The sequence below is a fragment of the Galeopterus variegatus genome, unplaced genomic scaffold (genome assembly GCF_000696425.1).
Source record: "Galeopterus variegatus unplaced genomic scaffold, G_variegatus-3.0.2 Scaffold1461, whole genome shotgun sequence".
Classification (NCBI taxonomy): Eukaryota; Metazoa; Chordata; class Mammalia; order Dermoptera; family Cynocephalidae; genus Galeopterus; species Galeopterus variegatus.
The window spans coordinates 114,673-136,994 of record NW_007727572.1 but is presented as its reverse complement, the minus strand read 5'-3'; the positions used below and the strand labels follow the sequence as shown (position 1 = coordinate 136,994).

Below are 22,322 nucleotides of genomic sequence, written 5' to 3'. Positions count from 1 at the left end.
AGTTCAATAGTTTCAAAAAAGTAACTGTGGGAGTGAATTCTGCCCTGAGAAGCTCGGCAGGGAGGCAGGGAGCAGCGATTCCTCGTGTTTCCTGCAGCCGGTGAAGCGACTGGCAGGCGCTGGACGAGAGGTGAGGGGCGCTGGCCCAGAGGGCCAACCCAGGAGGCTGGGGCTCAGAGGGTGGAGGGGAGGGGCGGTTTGGCCGATGCCTGCATTTCCACCATTAGTCTCTCCTCTGACTTACACACATGGAGGAAGGAGGAAATCCATTCAGATCTTTTGTGCTCTGGGGAAGTAGAAGGAGTCCTGGACTTAGGGTGAACAATTCATCCCAATTTTAAAACTGGAAGTCCAGCATCCTAGGAACCCGCCTTGGGCCTGGCCAAACCTGGATGGTTGGTCACCACTGGACAGGGCTTCAGGCTTGCTGCACGTTGGGCACAAGGCCCTTGGGCCTGGCCAAACCTGGATGGTTGGTCACCACTGGACAGGGCTTCAGGCTTGCTGCATGTTGGGCACAAGGCTCTTTTCTGAGTCTTCGGAAGCTCACTCGCTGAGGAGGAGACTTAGGGTGTAGTGGCTGATAGCAAGGACTTATGACCAGAATAACTGCAAGTGAATCTGGGTTGCCACTAACTGGATGTGTGACATTAGGTTCTTTTACCTCTTTGTGCTTGTTTGCTCACGTGTGAAAAGGGAGTAATACAGAATCTAACTCAGAGGACTGCGGTGAGGATTACTTGAGTAGAAATGTGCTAACCATAGGTGCTCAATAAATGTCAGGATTTTTTGCAGCACCTTCCTCTGAGGAGAGAGGGACAGGAATGAGGTGGGGTGTGTATTTACAAGCCTGATTTCCAGCAAAAACAGTCCACTTGGGACTTGGTCACATTGTGCCCCAGGTTCTTGGTGTCTAGCACAGTACCCAACACAGGGTAGTTTGTCAACTGAAGGTATGGTGTTTATTTATTTATTTTTTTGGCAGCTGGCCAGTATGGGGATCCGAGCCCTGGACCATGGTGTTACAAGGCTGTGCTCTAACCAACTAAGCTAACTGGCCAGCCGAAGGGATGCTGTTTAAAATAATACTGGTGATGTAGTGGGTAAGCTGGTGATGGTGGTGGGGGAACTGGAACTAGGAAGCAGAGAAACATGGGTTAACTTCTCTGAGGCTCAGTTTGCTAGTCTGTTAAGTAGAGACAGGTGCACCTAGTTCCTAGGGCTTTTGCAAACAAGGGAGAGGTCCTCTCTGTGAATGCACATTACCACCCTTGTCACCCCCACAGTCCAAGGTTTAGGCAGGATGACGGACAGGGTATACTTGTCTGTCCACCTATACTACACCTGTGTTTTCTCAGAAATCTACCCCTGGAAGGGGCTTGGGTCTAGTCTAGTTGGCCCAACCCCATTTCACAGATGGGAGAACTTGAAGTTTAAAGGGGAGAATGGCTTGCTCGAGATCCTGGTGCTCACTGGAGCTGCACTGGGGTTGCCAGCCTGGCCCCTCAGGTGCGCTATTTCAATGGGGGGTAGTAGTTATGGGGTGTACGGGTGTGTGTGTGTGTCTGTGTCTGTGTGTCTCTCTGTGTGTGTGTCTGTGTGTCTCTGTGTGTGTGTGTGAATGTTTTAACAATGGTGAATATTGTTTTTGTAAAAAAATAAACAATACAAAAATGTAGAGAGAGGAAGGAAAAAAATAATCACTCCAAAAAAAATTTTAAAAGTAATTGCTAAGGGCTTAATTAAGTTGGGTTAAGTTTAATTATTTCTTACCATTACCCAGATATACTGCAATTATTTTGGAAAAAACCTGCATTACAGAAATACCAATTTCTTACCTCATTGAAATGTTCAGTAAGAAATTCAGCAACAAAGGTGATATCTTTTTGAGTCATCTATCAACAACAAAAGGAACAAAGAAAAGATAAATCAAGATATCAGAAAGCTTCCCAACAAAAGACATATTTTTTATTAATAAATGTGTCTTTTTTACTATCTATTAAAAAACATGGGAAAATAGGCAAAGTTCCTTCAAAGAAATACAGATTATGCAACTGTGAAAACATTAATTTCTGGGCTCTGAGAAGAATGTAATCAAACACCTTAGACCCATTTTCCAATCAGCGAGTCCAACAGTTTACAGAACTCCTTATGGCCAAATATTACTTGTTTATTACATTAGGCCTGGTGCTAAGACTATGTGTGCAGTGTGTGTCCTTTGGTAAGGGGGACTGTAAGCCCAGATAAGTAACCTCAACCTTAGTTAAGAGCTGCAAGTAAACAGCATTGTTTGCTTCTGTGTTGGCCTCTACTTCTTACAGTGACCTTGTCTTCACCCCACCCCAGTTCTTCAGCCCTCTAAAAATTACACATTAAGGTTCCTCCCAACATTAACATAACTTATCTCCCAAAATAAAATTAACAATGATGTCAGAAAAACAACTACTGAGAAACTTTCCTGGTTTGCAAGCCAGTCATTCATACTACAGAAGATCTTCTTAGTGTGAGAGCTGCTCACAGTGGAGGATCCCTTACTCATTCAGTCCACACAGGCCAATTTGAATTACAGATAATTACAGTGAGAAATAAACTGTTGCTTACCAGACATAAACATAGGTACTAATACCGACGGACTTGATTCCCAAAGAAAATAAAAATGCTTTTAAGATTTAAGGAAGTTAAAGTAAGGAATACAAGGATGATACATTATATAAATTATAAATCCTTTTACAAACATGAAAATTATAAATTTAGAGATAGCCATAATAAAGGTATTCTGTGAGATAAAAAAATATATATATACAAAACATGTGCATTTCTTTAAAAAAAAAAAAAGTCTAAAGGGATGTGTCTAATGTCTCCAGCCTGACACCCCAGTAGCTATTAACTATAAGAATACCAAGACCACCTGGAAAGCTGAGCTCCACCCGGACAACATCAGCACATTAGAAACTATACTACTACATGCTACCTTATTGAGCTCGGGAAGCACGTGGTCTTCTGTCATTCTCAACATTGCTGGAAATACAAAGTTAAAAAATTATCCTTAAAGGAAAACTATAAACAAAATTTTAGTTATAGATACATTTCAAAGACTAAATGTGTTCACTGGGCTTTAATTTTAAGGAGCTTCTTTTCACCAAGAAAAATATACTTTTCTTCTGAACACTAAATGGTGAAGAACTTAAATTTGGTTTATATTTTCAGGTTCAAAACTGTTGGTCTAACCATTCTAAACTATTCTTTTTCTTTTTCTCCTTCAACTCAATCCATTGCCACTCCACACAGACAAATCTAACTGCTGTTTTGTGCTAAGCTTATGAGTACAAGTATTCCTCCTAACCTGGTGATATTTCCTCTTAAAATCTGCAAGCAATTCTTCTTTCAAAAGCCTTATAATACCAGAGAAATTTGTTTATTTCCCTTGACCTCTCTTGCTACACAATGACATTTGCACTAAGATTTATGTGTGCATACACGCACTTACAAAAATGTGTATTTCTGTATTTTACTCTAGAATCTGTGATTGACCTTTTTTATCCTTTCACAGGACTGTCTTCATCAGTCTGATTTTTATGTTATGTCCATGTACGTCTGGACTAAGTACTCTGCATGTGCTTCTACAGTGCTTGAATGCACTTTTTAATCATGTTTGGTCAGTAACAAGCATATCAGAAATACTTCTGTAAACACAGTATTTTAAAAACTTTTTAATTACTCCAAACTTCTAAATTATCTGAAAAACGGGCTATAATCTAGTTCCACCCATTCATTTATTTTTCCATCAAAAAAATACTGAGCATACTATGGGTGCTAGCGATACAAATGTATAAAAATCACCCATCTTCAAGGAGATTACATTTTACACAAAAGAAAACCAAGGTTATACAGTTACTGCAGAGCCAGGATTACAATTAGGTCTCCAGTTCTTCAATCCAGTGTGTTTTCTACAATGTCCTGCTCATAAGAACTGAACAGTAACTCATTTCTTTTCTAATCTTGATTCTTATTACACGTAGTTATGTAATAATAGAAATTACTTAAACTACCTCCAATAATTATAAATAAAACCAAACTACTTCAGTCAAACAAAATGATTTCTAAGGTCTCATTCAATTTTAATATTGTAATTTATTCTAACTAACAACTCAGATTTTATTTTATTTATTTATTTATTTTAAAAGATGACTGGTAAGGGAATCTTAACTTTTGACTTGGTGTTGTCAGCACCACCCTCTCCCAAGTGAGCGAACCAGCCATCCCTATATAGGGATCTGAACCTGTGGCCTTGGTGTTATCCAACACTCTCCCAAGTGAGCCACGGGCCAGCCCTAACAACTCGGATTTTAAACACGCTGGCCTGATAAACACTCAGGTTTCCCATTTTGGCTAGAGTTGGTACAGTTTTGAGAAAAATCTAAGAATGTCAAGTATCAACATCTGCAGATCACATTCAGTTTTTAAATAAAAGAAATAGACTGACAAATATAAAGTGTGCTTTTTACAATACTAGAATTGAAGATTTGGACATCTGTTTAAAGGGTGTTAGCACATTATAGGTAATTTACCTTCTATTTCACTGTTTAGGATTTTAACAAATATGGGATAGAATTCCCTTTACAGCCATATTTTGTATATGTTGGAGGGAAATGTATGTTGGATTATCTCAAGGATATTGAGAGATCACAAAAACAGAAGTATAAATGGACCTAACCACTCATGGCTACTGAGAACTTTGAATGTGGCCAGTAGGACTAAGGAACTGAATATATATAATTTTATATAATTTCAATCAATTTAAAGAGCCACATGTGGCTAATGGCTACCGTAATGGACAGCATCGATCTAGAGACAAAAGACCAAAGTATAACACAGGAGAGAAGCTTTTCAAGGGCAGACGCTGTCACTTATTTTTTCCTTTCTATTTTTTTAAATCTAGCTCCTAACAGTACCTAACACAAGTAAGGATTCAAAAATGTTATTTTAACCTAAGGAACCATTACAAGGTTAAAAATAAAAAAACAAGGGTAAACTATCCGTGAGTGATCAGGACAACTGGTTCTACAAGTTAGCTTTAACATTTGTGTGGGGAGGTGGGGCTGAGTACGCACACAGATGAAATAACGCTGGCCATGCATTGATAACTTGAAGGGGGTTCATTATACTGCACTCTCTACTTTTATAGGCATCTGAAATTTTACTAGAGTAATTGAAACAGTCTAATGATACTCCCACAATTTTTAAAATAAGAATGCTTCACTCAATTAACTTACCCACATATAGCCAACGAAAAAATGCTTTGAAGTTTTTCATACTGCTATCTATAACTCTAAAAGATAAAAATAAAAGAAATCAGAAATAAGTTTATTGGGGTTCATGTATCATTGTTCAATTGTCATGGAATATAACCATCTTTACTGTTCTATTTTATCCTATCTGGATGACATTTAAGTCTTCAGAAAAGCGGATTTTACAAAGCAAACACATACCTAAAAATAAAATCTCAAAAAAGCAAATCCTGATTCTTTTCAAAAATAAAGCAAATAATTCAGATTCTAACTGGTTATAATAGCCTTGCCACAACCTGTATAATAGTCTTTCCTAGCATTCGGGACAGTATGAAATTATTTTCTGACATTGCAAATAAAAGAAGTCAGGAAAAAACAGTTTTCAGCATTATTTTCAGTTTTAAAAAGTATGCACTGGTCAGTAAGAAGAAAAAACAACTTCAACAGAAAATCATTATTATAAATTTGTACCATGTCACTATCTCTGATGTCAACGGACATTGTTTTGGGAAGTGATTCTGACAATAACTGAGATCTCAAGAACTGAATTTCTGCTTTACACAAATGGACCTAAAAAATTAAGTGTTATAAATGCAAGTCATCTTCATTTTGATGAAACTGTTTCTGAATATTGAGATGCATGTCACTTTTTAAAAATCTCTTTAAGTTCACATCTATAAGATAATTACTCTAAGCAAACAATAGCTGCATTCATTCCTAAATCTCAAAGCCCTTTCCAAGCATTAAGATTCATAATATTATTAAAGAGGTAGGTCAGTGTCATTAACCTTTCTGTACAAAGAAAGACACTTGAAATAAAACACTGCAGAATCTCTTACATTACCAGTCAATACAGTTATCCCTCAGTATCCACAGGACTGGTTCTAGGGACCCCAATGGACATCAAAATCCATGGATGCTCCAACTTTGCCTTCTCAGCGAGACCTTACTGATCACCTATATAAAATTGCATCCCCCACCTAGCAAGCCCTAAGTCCTCCTTCCCTGCTTAGTTTTTCTCCCCACTACTTATCACTGTCTGACCTACTATATATATATATTTTTTTTGACCTACTATGTTTTTTAAATGTCCATTTGTTTATTGTCTGTCTCACCACATTAGAATGTAAGGTCCATAAAGGCAGAGATTTTTATCAGTTTTGTTCACTGCTATATCCTCAGCATCTAGAACTCGTTTAAAACATAGTTAAGTGCTCAATAAATGTCTATTGATCAAATGACAATGCTGGACAGTTAAATAAAGAAAATTTCTCAGAAAAAAAAAAAGAAAAAGATATGAAAAATATGAGAGAAAAAGATAAGAAACAGGGAGGATCAATCCATGAAGTCTAATATTTGACCAAACATATTTCTAGAACAAAAATTTAGCTAAAAAGAGAGTGAAAGAGGAGGAAATTATCAAAATAATAAAACAGGTTCAGGTTAAGATGGTTTTTTCTTATTTGTCAGTACAATGAATGAAAAGCTGCACATCTTAAAATACTGTTATGAAATTTCAAGGATAAAGGCTAAAGCTTTTAGACATGAGAAAAAAAAAATACCCTACAAAGGAATAAGAATCAGAACACAGCAGACCTTCCATCATCAACAAACAGTCCAGAATACAATGGAGCAGTCAAAGTTCTCTGAGAAATGATTTTCCCCTCAAAATCCTAAACCCAGCCAAAACTATCAGTTAAGGATGAGGACAGGAGAAAAGACCCAAACGGACCCAAAAAGTTCACCTTTCATATCTGCTTTTTGATCAAGTTATTGGAGGATGTTTTCCAGCAAAATGATTAAATAAATCAAGAAACAGAGGAAATCCTGGAAGTCCTGGATCTAACCCACAAAAACAATGGAGAAAATGTCTGTGTGGTGCCATGCAGGGACCCAATGCGTAGACTCACATGGGGGATGGAAGCTAGGGAAGGCACCTGGGACAGAGGAATTCCAGGGATATGATACCACCCTAAGACAGGGAGAGGATGGAAGGATGTGGCAAGGACAGACAATGCAAAAAAACAAGAAAGCTGAACAGAGTCGAGTAAAAGCAAAAAAACACAGAGTAGAATAATTTCTAGAAATTAATAAAAGAAATGTAGTACAGTCATACAATGAGAAATATGGAGGTAACCTATAGAGGAACTAAAAACAGAAACAGTTACAAAAGTTAAAATGATTCCCTCTGGTGTGTTAAAATGATTCCACACCTGGGGTGTGGATGGTTGGGACAGGAAATTATCACTTTACTTTATAAGATCTCTGTGCTACTGGCTTATTTTAATCATGTAAAGGCAAAATTGGGATAAAAATTTTAAAAAGCATTTTAAGAGAATGACAACATACTAAGCAAAAAGTGAAACATCTCAGGCCAAAGATTCCAGGTATCCTCAATACTTACTGAAGAAGTTCATTAGCCTTGAGTATGAAAGAACCCACAGCAGTGATAGCATCTAAAGGGAATAAATAAGTAAGTATCATTTGTCAAATAAGTAAAAACCATGTTTAATGTATTCTATTGTGAAATTAAATCACTACCTTCAATTCCTGCAGCATCTAGTCCAAGAGGTTCATATTTTTGCTTCCAGGAAGCCATTCCTTTTAATTCACTCAAGTGGTATAATAAAGACTCAGAGCCACTATTAGACAGAGCAGAAATAAATTACTATCATCAAGGAGACTGCTACCTCGCCTGAACATTTCTAAATTTTCAGAAATAAAAACTGAAAGTAACTCTAATTTTCTTTCTACAAAAAATAATTATTTCTCAAAACTATTTCTAAAAACTGGAGCAGAATCATGTGGTTGTAATGACTGCTGAGATGAATATATGACTGCAAGATTAAATTTTATAAGATGACCAAATCATGTTCCATAGTTGGTCCTGGCACTTTGAAGATAGTCATATGCCCATCTTGTTCACCCAATGACTACATATTTAGTACTCATCAAATATTTATGAAGCTCTGACTTAGGGTGAGGCACTATGCTAGGTACTGGGGATGTTAACAATGAATATAATGATAGGGTCCTCATGGTATTAACAGTCTAATGGGGGAGACAGTCACAACCATACACCCATACAGTATACAGTTTCAACCACCATAAACGTCTTGAAGGAAATGCATGGGGTGTAGATGTAACAGAAGAATCTGATCTAATGTGGGGATTAGGGAAGGCTTATCTGAAAAATGAATTTGAGCTGAGAGTTGAAGAATGCAAGTGAAGAGCAGGGTGGGAGTCTTCCAGAAAGTGAGAGGGATGCCCTGGGTGAGAGACAAAATGTCAAGTTTGAGAAAACGCAAGGATACCAGTGTGTGTGAGGCAGAGAGGCAGGTATGCTAAAGGCCACGCAAATGCCTCAGCTCTAATAACAATGGGAAGGCACTAGAAGTTTTTAAGTAAAAAAGTAACATGGGGCCGGCCCGTGGCTCACTTGGTAGAGTGCGGTGCTGATAACACCAAGGCCCCGGGTTCGGATCCCACATAGGGATGGCCGGTTCGCTCACTGGCTGAGCGTGGTGCTGACAACACCAAGTCAAGGGTTAAGATCCCCTTACCGGTCATCTTTTAAAAAAAAAAAAGTAACATGATTAGATTCACTAGGCAAAATACATTCAAGGGACAGAGTGGACTGGAAGAGGTCAACCAGTCCAGAGGGCGGTCCGAGCAAGGTGACGGTGGCTAGGGCGAGGGACTCAACACAAAGGAATTTATCGAAATTGAAACCACACATTCAGCATCCACTTGCAGACTGCTTCACTGACACAGCTGTGAATAGCAACAGCAGGAGACTTGAAGATCTAGGAGGACGCTTCAGCTCTGACACTTCGTCACTTTAAGCCAGTCACACCTGTATACTGAATCTGAACTTCACTTTCCTCATGTGTAAAATGAGGATAATGGTAATCGACATCTTACGAAGGTATTAAATGGAAAAATATATATTATGCTTTTTAAGCTGATAAATGTTAATTTCACATCTCAAACAAGGTATATACCCTAGTTCAAAATACACCTCATGGTTGTTTCAGTGAACAAAAAGCCCGGACAGGGTCTACCTGGTAAAAAGACACTGAAAAATTATTTCATAAAACGGAATTACCATTACTGATTCTTTAAATCTTGGGTACACTAAGATTCCCCTCAAATGCCAAGGCAACAGTTTTAGCTAGAAAAGGCTCAAAAAGAGAATGCCAGATGATAAAGAAAAGGTTGCAGGAAGAAGACCAATGCCATATACATGTGGATGCAATATCAAAAATTCTACATCACCTTCATACCTCTGTAAGTGACTTATAACCAATTTTTGTATACTGGAATATGATGACTCTATAGACTGGCCAAGCTTTTTTAAGCCCTAATAAAGAGAAGAAAATATATTTAGCATACAATGAGGATACTATATGCTACTGTAAAGCAAACAAACAAAGAATGTGTTCATAGTCATTTAAATACATAACTTGTAACACCAAGGTCAAGTGTTTAGATCCCTGTACCAGGCAGCCATCAAAGAAAACAACAACTAAAAGACTAAATACATAGATACTTTAACTGCACCTTTACTGTTAACTGGTTCATCAAGAGGGTCTGAAGTTCAGCACTATAATGAAAAAGAAGGTATTTTTAGTCATTTTTCCATTCAAAGTCAGAATGCATTACTTTAAACTTTTAAATTTCAAAGCAGAAACAAAATTTTGAAACAAAGTAAACAAAAAAAAATAGCACAACAAAAATTAAGACTTTTTTGTACTCACAAAGGGACAGAAAACAGGAAACAATAAAGTCTAGAAACAGACTGAAGTATATATGAGACACACTGTATGGGGCCAGCCAAAATGCCCATGGCTCACTTGGGAGAGTGTGGTGCTGATAACACCAAGGCCACGGGTTCGGATCCCTATATAGTGATGGCCGGTTAGCTCGCTTGGGAAAGCATGGTGCTGACAACACCAAGTCAAGGGTTAAGATCCCCTTACCGGTCATCTTTTAAAAAAAATTACTAGGGCCGCCCATGGCTCACTCGGGAGAGTGCGGTGCTGATAACACCAAGGCCACGGGTTCGGATCCTATATAGGGATGGCTGGTTCGCTCACTGGCTGAGCGTGGTGCTGACAACACCAAGCCAAGGGTTAAGATCCCCTTACCAGTCATCTTTTAAAAAAAATTACTAGGGCCACCCATGGCTCACTCGGGAGAGTGCGGTGCTGATAACACCAAGGCCACGGGTTCGGATCCTATATAGGGATGGCTGGTGTGGTGCTGACAACACCAAGCCAAGGGTTAAGATCCCCTTACCGGTCATCTTTTAAAAAAAAAAAAAAATTACTAAAATAAAACGGCACTTCACAAAGTACAGAGAAGATATAACACTCAATAATCATATTGGGCAATTTCTAAATATTTAGGGAAAAGAGAAATTAGTCTTCCACAGCATATAACCAAATAAATCAAATCTAGAACATGTAAATGGAATAAAACATAAACCACAAAAAAGCTCTAGAAGAAAATATAGATCAATCATTGAATATTCTTAAGATGGGAAAAGGTCTTTTTAAGAATAACAGCAAAAGCGATACCATAAAGGAAAAGAATGGTTTGGCTACACAAAAACGTAAGCACTTTTATACATTTAAAGAATATGTACACACAAAATGATAACTATGTAGGGAAAAAAATAAGTGCATAGGAAAGCCTAGAAAGATATTTGTAAATTTTTTTTTGGTTCTTCTGTAACAGAATTTTTTTTTTTTGTACCATGAACATAAATTACTTTTAGAATAAATAATAACTGCAAAAAAAGAAGGAAAGAAGGAAAGGCAAGAACACCTAATCTAAGTTTATCACCTTGCTTTCCCCCACAACAGCAAGTGCATGAATTCATCTTGAACTGATGTAGTTGTGTTTTTTTCCTAGAGAAAATGAAAAAAAACTGTGATATATAATTTTTAAATTATAAGCATATTTATTCAAAATTATACGAACATGAATCCCTTTTTTTGCCTCAACTTCCTTCAAATCCATATTTAAACTGAATCCAAATATCAGTGACTGGAAAATAACCAGTCAGCTACTCCAAGACCTGTCCTTATTCCCAAAGCCCCACCTGCTCTACTTCACAATCCTGTCCCCACCTAAACTCTACCAATGGGAAGAGAACCTTTTTTGCAAATCTCTCTAAGAAAACAGTTTTAGGTTAGATCAAGCCATTTAAAAGAAATCATGATCTCAGCCTTGGACAAATCATACCTATTTTTCTCATGTACCTCATAAAGCAAATACAGACATTAAGTATTCTTTCAAACTCTCTGTAGTTTCTCTCATAGGAAACTTAAGTTATATTACCTGTACAAACTTGGTGAGGCGAGAATCCATCTGCATCAGAATTTCTTCCCATGCTTCACACATACATGTTAGTGATAAACTTATATACTATTAGCAAATAGAAAAAAATAGTAAAACAGTAAAAAATATTTAGCCAACATGCTAACTAAATATTATGTGTTTCTTATGGTCAGGTGTCTCAAAGAAATCCACAATTTACTTTCAAACATTCTTTTAACTCAGTTAAGCCTGAGAAAAGAGAAGACCATAGCTAACATTTGGTAATCACTTAACTACAAAACATTCAATGATTCTTAGAACTTTACAATAAAACATTAAATTAAGCTTTTATCTGGTAAAACAAATATCCTCAAGCTTTTTATATAAGATATGTTTTCTGTACACTGTCAAAATACTGGTTTGGTGAGTTATTTAATTTTCAAAGAGGATCCTTAAAAGATACTTGATCTTTAGAAACAAATGACATCAAGTAAAATTAATGACTCTGGTAGAAGGAAAAAACGGCCACAAATCTTTGCAGTTTCTCCATCTAGATGCAGAGTCAATTCCTCCAACCCCTGAATCTGGGCTGGCTTTGTTTCTCACTTTGACAAACAGACGCAGCAAAAACGACACTGTTGAGTCCAAGGTCTTAAGTCTCTGCACACTTCCATTTGCACTCTTGACACCCCTGCCACCACCACGTGGACAAGCCTGAGCTGGATTGCTAAAGGATGAGGGGTGTGGAGCAAAGACAAAGCCACTATAGCCAAGGGACACATACCAGCTTGTATGATCAAACCTAGTCAAGATTAGCTAAACCTGGCCAACATCCTCAGAACCTCCTGGCTAAGCCTACCCCAAACCACTGACCAAAAGAATTGTGAGCTAATTTGGGGTGGGTTTATTACGAACAAAAGCTAACTCATATGAACTGTTTTTCTACAATACTTTATTTGCAGTAAATGAAAATGGTATTTTATTTATGAGATTTTTTAAAATTTACATAATCATTTTCTTTTCTTTTGGAGGTGGTAAATAGGTTGGGTGGGAGCAGATTTTCAATTAAATTTCCTTTTCTCGCTTTAATGCACATTATAAAAACAGACAGCGTTATAAAACAAAATTTTGAAGTTTTTATTTATAAAACTTTAGAAGCTTATAGTAAATATTCACATAAAACAAGCTGTAAATAAATACCTGTAAAAGAGCTGAAATGTGAGTAAATTTTCTGGCCATCCGAGTTACTTCGGGTAAAAACGAGTACAACAGATTGGTTTCAAGCTGTAAAATCAAAAGAATAAAGTGAGTCACAGATACAGTTGCTTCTTTAAAGATAATCAGTCCTGCCCAGCTTAAAAAAAAAAAATCCTATAATTTAGAGAAGAGTCTAGGCCTAACTATCTAACAGAAAGACTATGTCAGAATTCTGCCTCTTTTGAACATGACACTGTTCAGAAACTAACAGATTCAACCTTAAGATTTCCTAACCTGTGCGTAACCGTGCAGAGATCACTCCCTGGGTCACCAATCCTTTCTATGTAGCTAGAATAAATGTAATAACCTATTTAGTAACACTATTACAAGGAAATTAAAAAATGATCACAAATATGTGTAAAAATTTAAAGGAAGTAAAAACTCGAAGGGATTAAAGGCTATTGATAAATACAAGGAAAATGTCTATCAATGGCATGTGGGTTATATCTCAAAGTTATCACTGAAAAAAAATCTATTACAAACGTCACAGAAATAGTGAATCATTTTAGTATAGTCCAATTGCAATCCTCATGATCACAGTTTCATAGAACTTTAAGATGAAGAGCAAATGAGAAGCACCATTACAGTGAATCTTAAGTCCAGAGTTCTCTGACACTCTGAGTACAAGAGACTGTTGGAAGTCATCACATACACAGCATCTTGCATCTGCTTTGCTCTACTTTTGTTTGAGAGTTCACACATACTTAGGTTAAGTGGCTGGGATATTTAAGATGAGAATTTTGGGAAGATTTCTTGGCAAGGGAAGGCTATGATCTAAACAATCTACAGGAGCCCAAAGAGGTTCCTCAATCTACAATACAACCAGCACACAATAAAAAAGGCTTCTCACAATATTAAGTGATCACTCTACACAAGAGGCAACATGACAGTTAAAAGCAAAGACCCTGGAATCACACTGCCTAGCATTACTTCCCAATTCTCTGAAATCAAGAAGTTCTGCAGTTTCTCTGTGTGCCCATGTACTGACGATAAAATAGAGATAATAATATTACCTGCCTATTAGGTTGTTGTGAGAACTCAAATTAATTATTTTGAAGCACTCAGTACTTGGCACATATTAAACAATGAAAAAACATTAGCCTTTACTATGATTAGGGACAGAGTACTAAGAAAACACTTGGCACAAAGTTGAACTGGTATAGCAACCAACTAATATGGTTATTAATAGACCATCAAAACACTGTATTTATGAAAACTATATTGGAGCATGGGGAAAATAATATGGTATTCACTATAATAACATTCAATATATAAGATTTATAAACTCCAAGTAGATCTGTTTTGTTTTGATGACCATTAGAATACAGGGAGATAGGGACAATAAAAGTCTATAAAACCTGTAAAGTATGTATTTACTCTCTTCTGCTATCAAGTTCCATTACTCACCTGAAAGTATGAAACTTCTGAAGCACCACTGGTAGAAACTTCTGTGACCACTGACAATGATTTCAAATCACTTGATAAACATAATGCAAGGCAAGTACCAGCAACCTGTAAAATAGTCAAGTCCCCCAGTATATTTAGTACTACAGCTAGGTTGCATCTGTTGACAATATAGGAAGCAAAAATCAACACAAAGCTTTAAAAAGGAGAAACACATACTCTTGGCTCTTGCCGCGTGAATGCAGCAGATGAAGGCAGGTGTCTGCCCATCCTAGTTGCAAGGACACAAAAACACATGGTTCCCACCCCCCTCCCCACCCCCACCATCAAGGGTCCCAAATCAAGTGCTAGAAAACCAACATATTCCACAGAGCCTATAATATTTTCTACCCCTTTAGAGAATGGTAGCATAAGATGAAAAAGCTATGGAGGAGACAGAGACTTAGGAACTATGGCAGGCTCAGTACTAAGCGTAAGGTCACTTCTGATGACATTCTTTACATTCCAGTCACAAATTGTAGCTCTTTTCCATCATAGACAAGAAAAACATTAAATCAAAATCAACTGTATCATACTATCCTGTTATAAAAAAAAACTGATTAATTCCACCAATAGCACCCAATCTTTATGACATTGTATCACTACTATTTTATCTTAGTAAGAAAATTATCCTCTGTACATTTAATTTTTTTCCCTCTGTACATTTAAGAACGAATAATTCCAATAACTGAAACGACAACTGAAGACTGTCTTAACAAGCACAGCTCATCTGTGCTGAAACTAAGGCTGGGTTAAGATGGGGTTTAGGTCCTCATTAAAGTCCACAGCATAGAGTTTAAGAGGAAATGATGAAATGGTGCTCCCTGAAACATCTCTTCTTTAAATTTAATTAGACAAATTATACTCAAACTAGTAGATGCCCTGGGAAGGCAATCAACATTAGGGCTAATAAAAAGCTTGAATAGTATAAAAGGGCTGGAGGAGGTATTGTAGAACCTTTCTAGCACTTATGAGAGGTAAATTAACACCAATTGCTAAACATAGAAACTGGATAAATTTCAATATTCATTTAGAAATTAATTTTATGATGCTGTCCTAAGTATTAAAATACAGGTTATACTTAAATCATTCAAAGTTTGGCATGTTCACACATGTGCACAAAGTATTTGATAGATATTTACACACTGGGAGACACAATTATGGTCTGACTTTGGAGTTTTGGCAGATCTGGGTTCAAATTCTGGCAAGTTTCCCTACTAGCTTTTTTTGGGTGCGTGTGATCCGAACCCTCGGGCGGGAGCGCCGCCGCGCTTCCCAAGCGGCGCACTATCCAGTGCGCCACCGGGCCGGCCCAGATATAGAAAATTTTAAAGAAAAACTTACCCCCGTGACTCGAGCTATTTTGAACATTCCGTAAGCATAAAGCTCAATAAATCCAGAGCTTCCTCCAAGGACAAGAATATTAAGCCTAATTAAAAATAATGCAACAAGCTGAGAGATGACTGCATTCTTAAACTAAGATATAAATTGTTACCGCTCTCATATAATCTACATGCTAAAGCTCCCCTGCAGGGAGAAATGGAAAAACAAATCTACTTATACTCAATATTCAATCACATCGAAATCATGTTTTTTCAAAAGAATGACATAAATTTCCTCTAGACTAAAAAAAAAAAAATCAGTTTACAATAAATTAAGAATACATTATATAAACAACAATTGTATTTATACTTTCAATAACAAAGCAATCCTTTTTCCAGGTAATACAAAGTGCCATCAGTCTTATCATTGCTATGATGCTAAATATATTACGTGAGCTTAAAAAACTTGGATATTGAAGTTTAAATTTTAGAAACTCTAGTATTTTTACCCTCTTTTACTCCTTATTAAAATAAACAAAAGTACATTATAATATTACAAAAGCTTGACAAAATAAAAGACCATACAATAAAAACAATAGATACTAACACTGTATATTGTTTGGAGGTATTAATGTCAACCATAAAAAATACAACAAAGGACTTGCTCTTGAAACTTCTGAAAAATGCTTCAAACATGAAATATCAATTTTAAGAAATTAGACTTATTTAAGATATTTGCAAGATTTACCTGACATCTCCCAAGAGCTTAATAATTTCATCAGAATTTTCTTCACTAAAATATAAAAATAAATTGGATCATCTTTCAACTATATTTTTCAAATAATGATAAATTATCTTACTTGAAAATAAAAAAGGCATATCTTACCTAAATATTTTTGAGGTGCTGCTATAACTAGAGAAAAACAGAGATTAGGATAAAAACACTCTTAATAAAAATATATTTTTAAAAACACATGAGAAAATTGTCCTAGTGTTAAAAGTTGAGCAAAGAGAAATCTGTAAGATTAATTCCAAAGAAAGAAAACTCTGATACTTACTTTTTTGGCAATGTAGGTAGTTTAGGTAAGAGAAGATTTGATTCATCCTCAGCATTATAAAAGGATGTCAGAACACTAAAAAGGAAGAAAAAAACAAAGAACAAAAAACAAGCATTATAAAAACAACAAAGATTTTACTTCTCTTTCCATTCAAAATGTTAATTTTTTCAATAGATGCTGAATTTTATAACATTACCAAGTAAACAGATGATATAAATATAGTACCATTGTAAAACAGTTACTACGACAATCATCAATGAGAAATAGAAAAGCAGGTCTTTGTTTTTTGAAAAAACAAATAAACAACAACAAAAAAACCCTACTCTCTTTACAGTTAGATGAATATTAATAAACAATTTTTTCAGCATATGAAATGTATTCATATGCATTCAGTATTTAGATACTGACTGAGAATTTATGATTTCTTAACTTTCATCTAAAAACCCACACTAAACATATGAGTACTAAGAGCAATTTTAAAGAACACTGCGATTATTGTACCACATAATTACTGGCTGAACACCTGGAGTTTTGACAGCCCAGCAGGTATAAGGGACTACACCATGCATATTGTAATAGCTTTATCACCTTTTCTTTCTCAATTCTACCTTTAAATAAGATTGGAAATAAATGAGTAAGCAAGTGAAAAAGTGGTGACTTCACAAGTTCCTTTTTTTTTTTATTTTTATTTTTTTTCCCTTTTTGTCTTTTTTTCGTGTCCGGCAATGGACCGCAACCCTCAGTGTCGCGCCCGTACCGGACCAGGACCGGCAACGGGACCGCAACCCTCCGTGCTGTGGCCGCCCCTCGCTCAGCCAGTGAGCGGGAACCGGTCTGTATGTGGGATGCGAACCCTCGGCGGGAGCGCTGCCGCACTCCCAAGCAGCGCACTGTAGCAGTGCGCCACCGGGCCGGCCCCCCCCTTTTTTTTTAATAGAAAGTCGCTGTCCTGAGAGAGCACAGAATCTCCACGTAACATTTCTGAACTGTTAGCAGAAATAACAATAAGTAGGGAATACGCTCAGCAGGTAAATGAGCTGGGATAGGAATTCCGTGATACACTCTGTTCTCTGACCCTCTACAATCACTCTGGTTTATCTACGGTTTAACCCCAGTCTACATCCTTGGCATCCAATTCTTTCAGCTCCCCTTAGGAAAGTAAAAATATTACTTGTAATATTCAGGATTTATAAATTCACTTGATATTAATGTAGTGAAACTTAATTAGAAAGAAAATGCTAACGGAAAGAAAATTATCACATCCCCCCCCCTCCAAAAAAAAAAAATTTTTTTTCCCTAGTATTAGCCAAACCCATTGATCCCTTGGGTCATCTTTACTGCAAGCCTGGTGTATTGCTTGACTACACACACTAAGGCAAAATTGTTTTCATGAAACAAGAAAACTATCGGGACCACGGACATTGAAAAACCCGTTCAGCATCAGAACAGAATGCTCCATTTAGCACTTTTCATAGCCTAAGAATATTCACTAAGACAAAAAACAAAGCTTCAGATGGTGAAACAGAAAACAGAACCTCAATATGCTAATCAATAATTTTAATTAATATTACTTGAAAGTATAAATCATTGATGTAAACTTCTAAAACTATAAGAAAAATCTTGGCCATTCAGGCATTATTGCTCCAACAAGAAAACGGATTTTTTCCAAAAGGAAAAAAAATAAAAAAGTAACAAAGCATTAAAAAATTTGAACTTGATAAATCTAAATCAACATTTAAATGTAATGTATACCTACTCAACACTCAGATACCTCTAAGTTCCCATTTTAACAAATGAAAATTTCATGAATGCCTTTTTGTGACTACTGGAGTTTTTCTTTTTTGATTACCTGCTTTCTACAGTCACTTCCATCCAATGCATACAAGAAACAGGAGCTTCCACAGAAAAAGAGTGCAAGCTTTCAGGTTTTTCTACATCACACAAAACAATTTTCTTGGTGTCAGCAAGAGCAAAGGCCAAAACTAAAACGAGGTAAAAAAAATTGTCAGAATTAGTGTAACATTCGAGAAAAATAAATGGGCATTTCACTTATTGCCCAATCTTACTATTTTAAATACATCTTACTCATAGAAATTATTTGACCTAAAAATCCTTCCTTTAAGTAATACTTTAAAAACTAAAGAGATCTTTGCATACAGTTACATTACTATCTAAGCTTTTGCTTTTCTTTTTAATTAAAAAATATTTTAACATTTACTTGTACACACTTGTGGGGTACAGTATGTTATTTCAGTACATGCATATACTGCGCAATGATTCACTTAGGGTAGATAGCATAGTTTTGTACCCATTAGTCCACCTCTAAGTTTATTTTCAAGTGCTCGTACTTCTTGAGCAATCTACTTTCTCAAGTATTATATGAGGGTACTTCAAACAGTTCATGAAAAAATCGTTAGAAGCTAATACAAATCTTTCACGAACTTTTTAAAGTACTTCATACTTGACAGCTTACACATCAAAGTCTCTAGACTGAAACCCTGCTGTCAAACAGAAAATACGGAATGGGTCTCAACTAATAAACAATTATATCTTATCACTAAGACATACTGTCCCATAAACATGTGTAAAAGGCAAGTGATTCTATCTGCTTTGTTCTTAGAAGTCTTTTTATTCCCCTTTTATGTTTCTAACCCATAATGAGAAACAAGGCCATCAAATATTGATGAATCTTCTTCCTTTGATCTGGCTGAATTATTTAGCATAGTTTCTCTACAGAAGTCATTAACATCTTCCTAACATAGAAAGAAGGTAATGAGTTTCACTGCATACCACTACATCCAAATCTGTTGGAGGTGATGCAATTCTAGCCAGCCTCCTTTCTCAAAAACAATTTAAAATGATCTTGAAATGATCATTACCTAACAAAAATATAGTTAACTGTCCATAAACATAAGACATATTTTTTAAATGATAAACACCTCTATTTAAGTACATTTTAACACACACCAACTTTCATGATTTATCTTTAAGATCCTGTGTTTTAGGTGAATAATGCAAGATCTCAAGGTGCTACTTATGAAAGTCCTCTAATTTTACACATATTCTACATGTCCAAGAGGGTCTTCAAAAAATTCATGGAAAATGCATATTATTAAAAAAATTACAATGGCTTGCAAAGTTTTCTTGCACCAAAATAAACTCATACTAATTTGTCATATAACATGTGTGAACAGGATCTAGTTTGAGGCACTAAGAAGGATAAGGCATCAGTCTGAAAAGAACCCCATTCAAAGCAACATGAATTCTGTTAAAACTGAAGCAAGAACAAACATCAAACTTGTGGTGAAGCTTGGGTGGAAGAATGGTGAAATCCCTGATGCTTTACAAAAAGTTTGTGGAGAAAATGCCCCAAAGAAATCAGCAGTTTACAATCGGATAACTCGCTTTAGAAGAGACAAAATGATGCTGAAGATGAAGCTCGCAGTGGCAGATCATCCACGTCTATTTGCAAGAAAAAATTAAACTTGTTTGTGCTCTAAGTGAGGAGGACTGACGATTAACAGTAGAAACAACAGACAACACCACAGACATCTCCACTGGTTCAGCTTACACAATTCTGACTAAAAAATTACAGTTGAGCAAACTTTCCACTTGGGTGCCCAGAGCAGAGAAGGGCAGAGCTCTCAAGGGAAATTTTTAAAAAGTGGGATCAAGATCCTGAAGCATTTCCTTGAAGAACTGTAACACGAGATGAAACATGGCTTTACCTGTACAATCCTGAAAACAAAGCACAATCAAAGCCATGGCTACCAAGAGATGGAAGTGGTCCAGTCAAATCAAAAGAGGACCAGTCAAGAGCAAAGGTCATGGTTTTGGGTTGCTCAAGGCATTTTGCTTGTTGACTTTCTGGAGGGTCAAAGAATGATAACATCTGCTTATTAGGAGAGTGTGTGTTGAAAGTTAGCCAAAGCCTTAGCAAAAAATGCTGGGAAAAGCTTCAACAGAGTCCTTCTCCACCACAACAATGCTCCTGCTCATTCTTCTCTTCAAGCAAGGGCAATTTTGTGAGAATCTGATAGGAAATCATTCAGTATTCACCTCACAGTCCTGATTTGGCTTCTTCTGACTTCCTTTTGTTTCCTAATCTTAAAATATCTTTAAAGGTTACCCATTTTTCTTCAGTTAATAATGTAAAAAAGACTGCATTGACATGATTAAATTCCTAGGACACTCAATTCTTTAGGGATGGACTAAATAGCTGGTATTATTGCTTATAAAAGTGTTTTGAACTTGATGGAGCATATGTTGAGAAATAATGCCTATTTTTTATTTTTTTAGTTCCATTTTTCCACAAACTTTTTGAAGTCCCCCATATTCTCAGACAAATGTTTACAGAATGAGCACAGTATTTTAAAAGCATTCCTGGAAATTCTCCTTCTATGAATTAATCTAAGGAGCTAATCACACAAAGTTTTTCCCAGTGTTCAGCATGTTTATACAACACTGTTTATAAAAGCCAAAAACTGGAAACTAAATGTCTACCCAAAAGGGGATGGATTTAGTAAACTGCAATATATAAATATAGTGAATTAGCAGCCATTTAACATTGATGTGGTAAATCTATCCACACTGACAAATGAGCCAAAAAAAAGAAAAAACTACATAACAAAATAGCATGCATTAAGCAACCTTCTTTTGATAAAACTGTACATAAACATACCAATCTCTCCATGTACATATTTTATCAGGAAATGTTGGAAAAGTGTTTATCAATATAGAAATCACTCTCTCAGGGAATTTTTAAGCACTCATTTATATTTATCTAGAAAAAAAATAAGCAATGAGGAGTACATATCATTTTAGAAAAACAATTTGCTTTTTTCTTAAAGCACCAATGATATAAATGAACTTTAAAACTATATAATTTTCAGCATTTTACTGTACTGACTGCTTGTGTACAAAAGCTCAAATAACAACTGTTATTATAAAAACAACACATGGAAGAAAAGACTTCAGTCATTCAGAGCCATAATGAGCTACCACATAAAGGGCACCAGTAGGAGAAAGATCATACAGAAACCCAAGAAATGAGGTGAGAGCTGATAGTCCCTTAGGAGAGGCAACATACATGCACGGAGAGAATATTTATGAGACACACATTGAGTGCTAATACATTTTTGAGAGAAAAAGGCCATGATGGAATTGAACTGACTGGGGAGTGGCAGGTGGTGCTTGGGCCAAATGGTACAGGAAAAGATGACAGTGGAAAGAACAAAACCAAAGTATTTTGTATATTCCATCAGATTTCACTTTAGAGCTATCTTTGCCAGGAAGCCAGATTTCACGGAAGAGATATCTTTGCCAGTTTCTCTAAAAAAATTTTAAAGCATTCTAAAAAAAAGTTCCCAAACTAGCATTTATAATTCTAAAGCATACTAAGAATAATAAATTCTTTCCGAAAATAGGCTTTCTTTACATAATACTCTTTATGAAAATAAAAATATATTTGCTATAATATTATTATTACGTTTGCCATCTGGCCTCCAGGCCAGACAGGTCACCTCCTTTCCTGTATTTTCATTTGGTGGAAAACTCCAAACTCGATGAAAACTTGCAAGTCGATGAAGTAAAACCTAAGATAAAACAGATATAATGGCAGAAAATTA

The 22,322-nt window shown here is 36.1% G+C and overlaps 1 protein-coding gene across 3 annotated transcripts in view; it reads right to left on the bottom strand.

Moving 5' to 3' along the window:
* Window positions 1-22,322, bottom strand: part of ANAPC4 (anaphase promoting complex subunit 4) — a 41,536-nt gene that overhangs the window by 8,361 nt on the left and 10,853 nt on the right. For 2 of the 3 annotated variants that reach the window (XM_008577208.1, XM_008577207.1), the window contains 17 exons: window positions 22,184-22,289; window positions 18,545-18,677; window positions 16,696-16,770; window positions 16,524-16,550; window positions 16,386-16,430; window positions 15,660-15,744; window positions 14,280-14,384; window positions 12,816-12,899; window positions 11,637-11,723; window positions 11,139-11,203; window positions 9,852-9,894; window positions 9,575-9,651; window positions 7,830-7,930; window positions 7,693-7,744; window positions 5,274-5,329; window positions 2,969-3,018; window positions 1,839-1,895 (listed from right to left, as the gene is read on the bottom strand). In XM_008577208.1, the coding sequence (XP_008575430.1) occupies window positions 1,839-1,895; window positions 2,969-3,018; window positions 5,274-5,329; window positions 7,693-7,744; window positions 7,830-7,930; window positions 9,575-9,651; window positions 9,852-9,894; window positions 11,139-11,203; window positions 11,637-11,723; window positions 12,816-12,899; window positions 14,280-14,384; window positions 15,660-15,744; window positions 16,386-16,430; window positions 16,524-16,550; window positions 16,696-16,770; window positions 18,545-18,677; window positions 22,184-22,289 (1,248 nt within the window). The remainder of the gene's footprint in view (window positions 1-1,838; window positions 1,896-2,968; window positions 3,019-5,273; window positions 5,330-7,692; window positions 7,745-7,829; window positions 7,931-9,574; window positions 9,652-9,851; window positions 9,895-11,138; window positions 11,204-11,636; window positions 11,724-12,815; window positions 12,900-14,279; window positions 14,385-15,659; window positions 15,745-16,385; window positions 16,431-16,523; window positions 16,551-16,695; window positions 16,771-18,544; window positions 18,678-22,183; window positions 22,290-22,322) is intronic. The other variant, XM_008577209.1, reaches the window with a different exon arrangement.